We start from the raw sequence: 1,947 nt of genomic DNA on the forward strand, positions 1-1,947 counted from the left end.
GTGTTGGTTTCAGTTCAGCGCTCCTCTTTGTCGCCAGGCGACACACACGCGCGTCCTTCGCTTATCTTCTGTCACTTGATTTCCTTTTGCCGTCAAGGCGCCGCCGCCGCCGCCGCCGCCGCCTTTGCCCTCCGCTGTGCCGTTTGATCTGCGAGGCACCTGACGGCAGTGTCATCAAAGCGAGTCTTTCTGGGATGAAAGGTCACGCGCTCATATGACAGCCCCATAAACTGGATTCTGAATTAACGGAGGGAAACTTTTGACGAGGGAATTAGCCATCCTCAAGGCTCACCTTTGGCTGATGTGTTCATCCTGGTCAAATTGGGGGCTTGTTCAAAACCTCCAAAATGTCTCATGATCGCCCCTCGAGATTTGGTTTTTTTTTTTTCCAACTCCACCCCTGATGTCGTATTTACCAAGCAACAAGAAATTTGGCACCGATGTCTTTCGTCACATCCACAAAAAAAAGTCGATTGCGATGCCCAAAAATACAAAAGAAGTCCGGCGTTCATTCGTGGAGTCATTCTTTTATTTGATATTTTTTCAGATTGCTACTTCGATTTGAAGCGATGATATTAGTGAGAGATAGACGACATTAAATGGCGAGGGATTTAACCTCTCGCCATTGTGTGTGGGTGAAGCGCGGCGTGGCAAAGTTTGGCGACTGGCCACGAAACACAACTCCAAAGAACTTGGTAGGACGGAGCTACTTTCACTTCGCTGCATGACATTTGGCAGCGATATCTATCATTAGTAGAGCCACCAAAAAGTCTCATGAAACCATGCCCGCAAAGTCCAAGTCTGCCATTTTGTGTCGAAGCGGCCATTTGGGGCTTGCTTTTGTCCGTTTCCAGCGGTCCTCCCGAGATGTGTCGTCGAGATTTGATCAGATTGCGACAAACATGCGGTTAACATGAGCCAATTTTTTTTTTTTTTTGCTGTTTATTTGGATATTTTTGGTCATTGGGCGCGGGCGGTGCATTGCAGCAGCGACGCTTGATGACTAAACGTGAAACACAGGAATGTGAAAAGGCAGCTCAACAAGGTCAAATCTCGAATCGCTTACCATTCCCCGACCGTTATCAGCGTTTCAGTTTCCAAGCGTGTCATCGATTAATCATTACATTCGGGCCCATGCTTTAGTGCATTAATCATCGGACCCACCTGAGAAAATTCAGTCGCGGGCGGTTAAAGGTCACCACGCCTCGACTGTCGGAGCATTCTTGCGAGTTCTTTTGTCTGATCAACACATCAACTTTGTGACCTACTGAGGGTCGGAGTTCCGTTCTAACGGCGCTGTCGTCACTTTATCCGCGAGTCGGAATGTACTGTCGAGTCATCATGGCAGTCGACGTTTGAGTGAAAAGCATCCAGACAATCGGAATGAAAAAGCAGTCGCTTTGCGCCTGTGCCGTTTGTACATTTGAAAACTGAAGAGGCGCTAACGAGTTGAAGCTACGCAGGCGCCTTTTGGCACTGCGAGGGTGACCGCAGCAATGGGAGGAAGCGGATCAATTAATTATGAAAAATCAGAGTCCGTCGCCATCTAAATCTCAAAACGTTGTCCCGTTGTTGTTGTTCCAGGGTCCCGTCTGCGCCAAGAGGACACGCCGCCCCGCATCGTGGAGCATCCGTCCGACCTGATCGTATCCAAAGGCGAGCCGGCCACCCTCAACTGTAAGGCGGAGGGCCGGCCCACGCCCACCGTGGAGTGGTACAAGGACGGCGAGCGGGTGGAGACGGACCGGGACGACTCGCGCTCGCACCGCATGCTGCTGCCCAGCGGCTCGCTCTTCTTCCTGCGCATCGTGCACGGGCGGCGGAGCAAGCCCGACGAGGGCTCCTACGTCTGCGTGGCCCGGAACTACCTGGGGGAGGCGGCGAGCCACAACGCCTCGCTGGAAGTAGCCAGTAAGTGCGGCGTGTCTTCTTATCTCCTCCTTTGGG

At 51.9% G+C, this 1,947-nt stretch overlaps 1 protein-coding gene across 1 annotated transcript in view; it reads left to right on the plus strand.

The window, feature by feature from the left end:
- Nucleotides 1-1,928, plus strand: part of LOC109527217 (roundabout homolog 1-like) — a gene marked incomplete at its 3' end in the record, with an annotated part of 82,348 nt that extends 80,420 nt beyond the window's left edge. Inside the window, exon 4 of the mRNA XM_019889008.1 lies at nucleotides 1,585-1,928. Coding sequence (XP_019744567.1) covers nucleotides 1,585-1,928 — 344 coding nt within the window. The remainder of the gene's footprint in view (nucleotides 1-1,584) is intronic.
- Nucleotides 1,929-1,947: the final 19 nt, after the last annotated feature.

The sequence above is a fragment of the Hippocampus comes genome, unplaced genomic scaffold (genome assembly GCF_001891065.2).
Source record: "Hippocampus comes isolate QL1 unplaced genomic scaffold, H_comes_QL1_v1.1 scaffold292, whole genome shotgun sequence".
Lineage (NCBI taxonomy): Eukaryota > Metazoa > Chordata > Actinopteri > Syngnathiformes > Syngnathidae > Hippocampus > Hippocampus comes.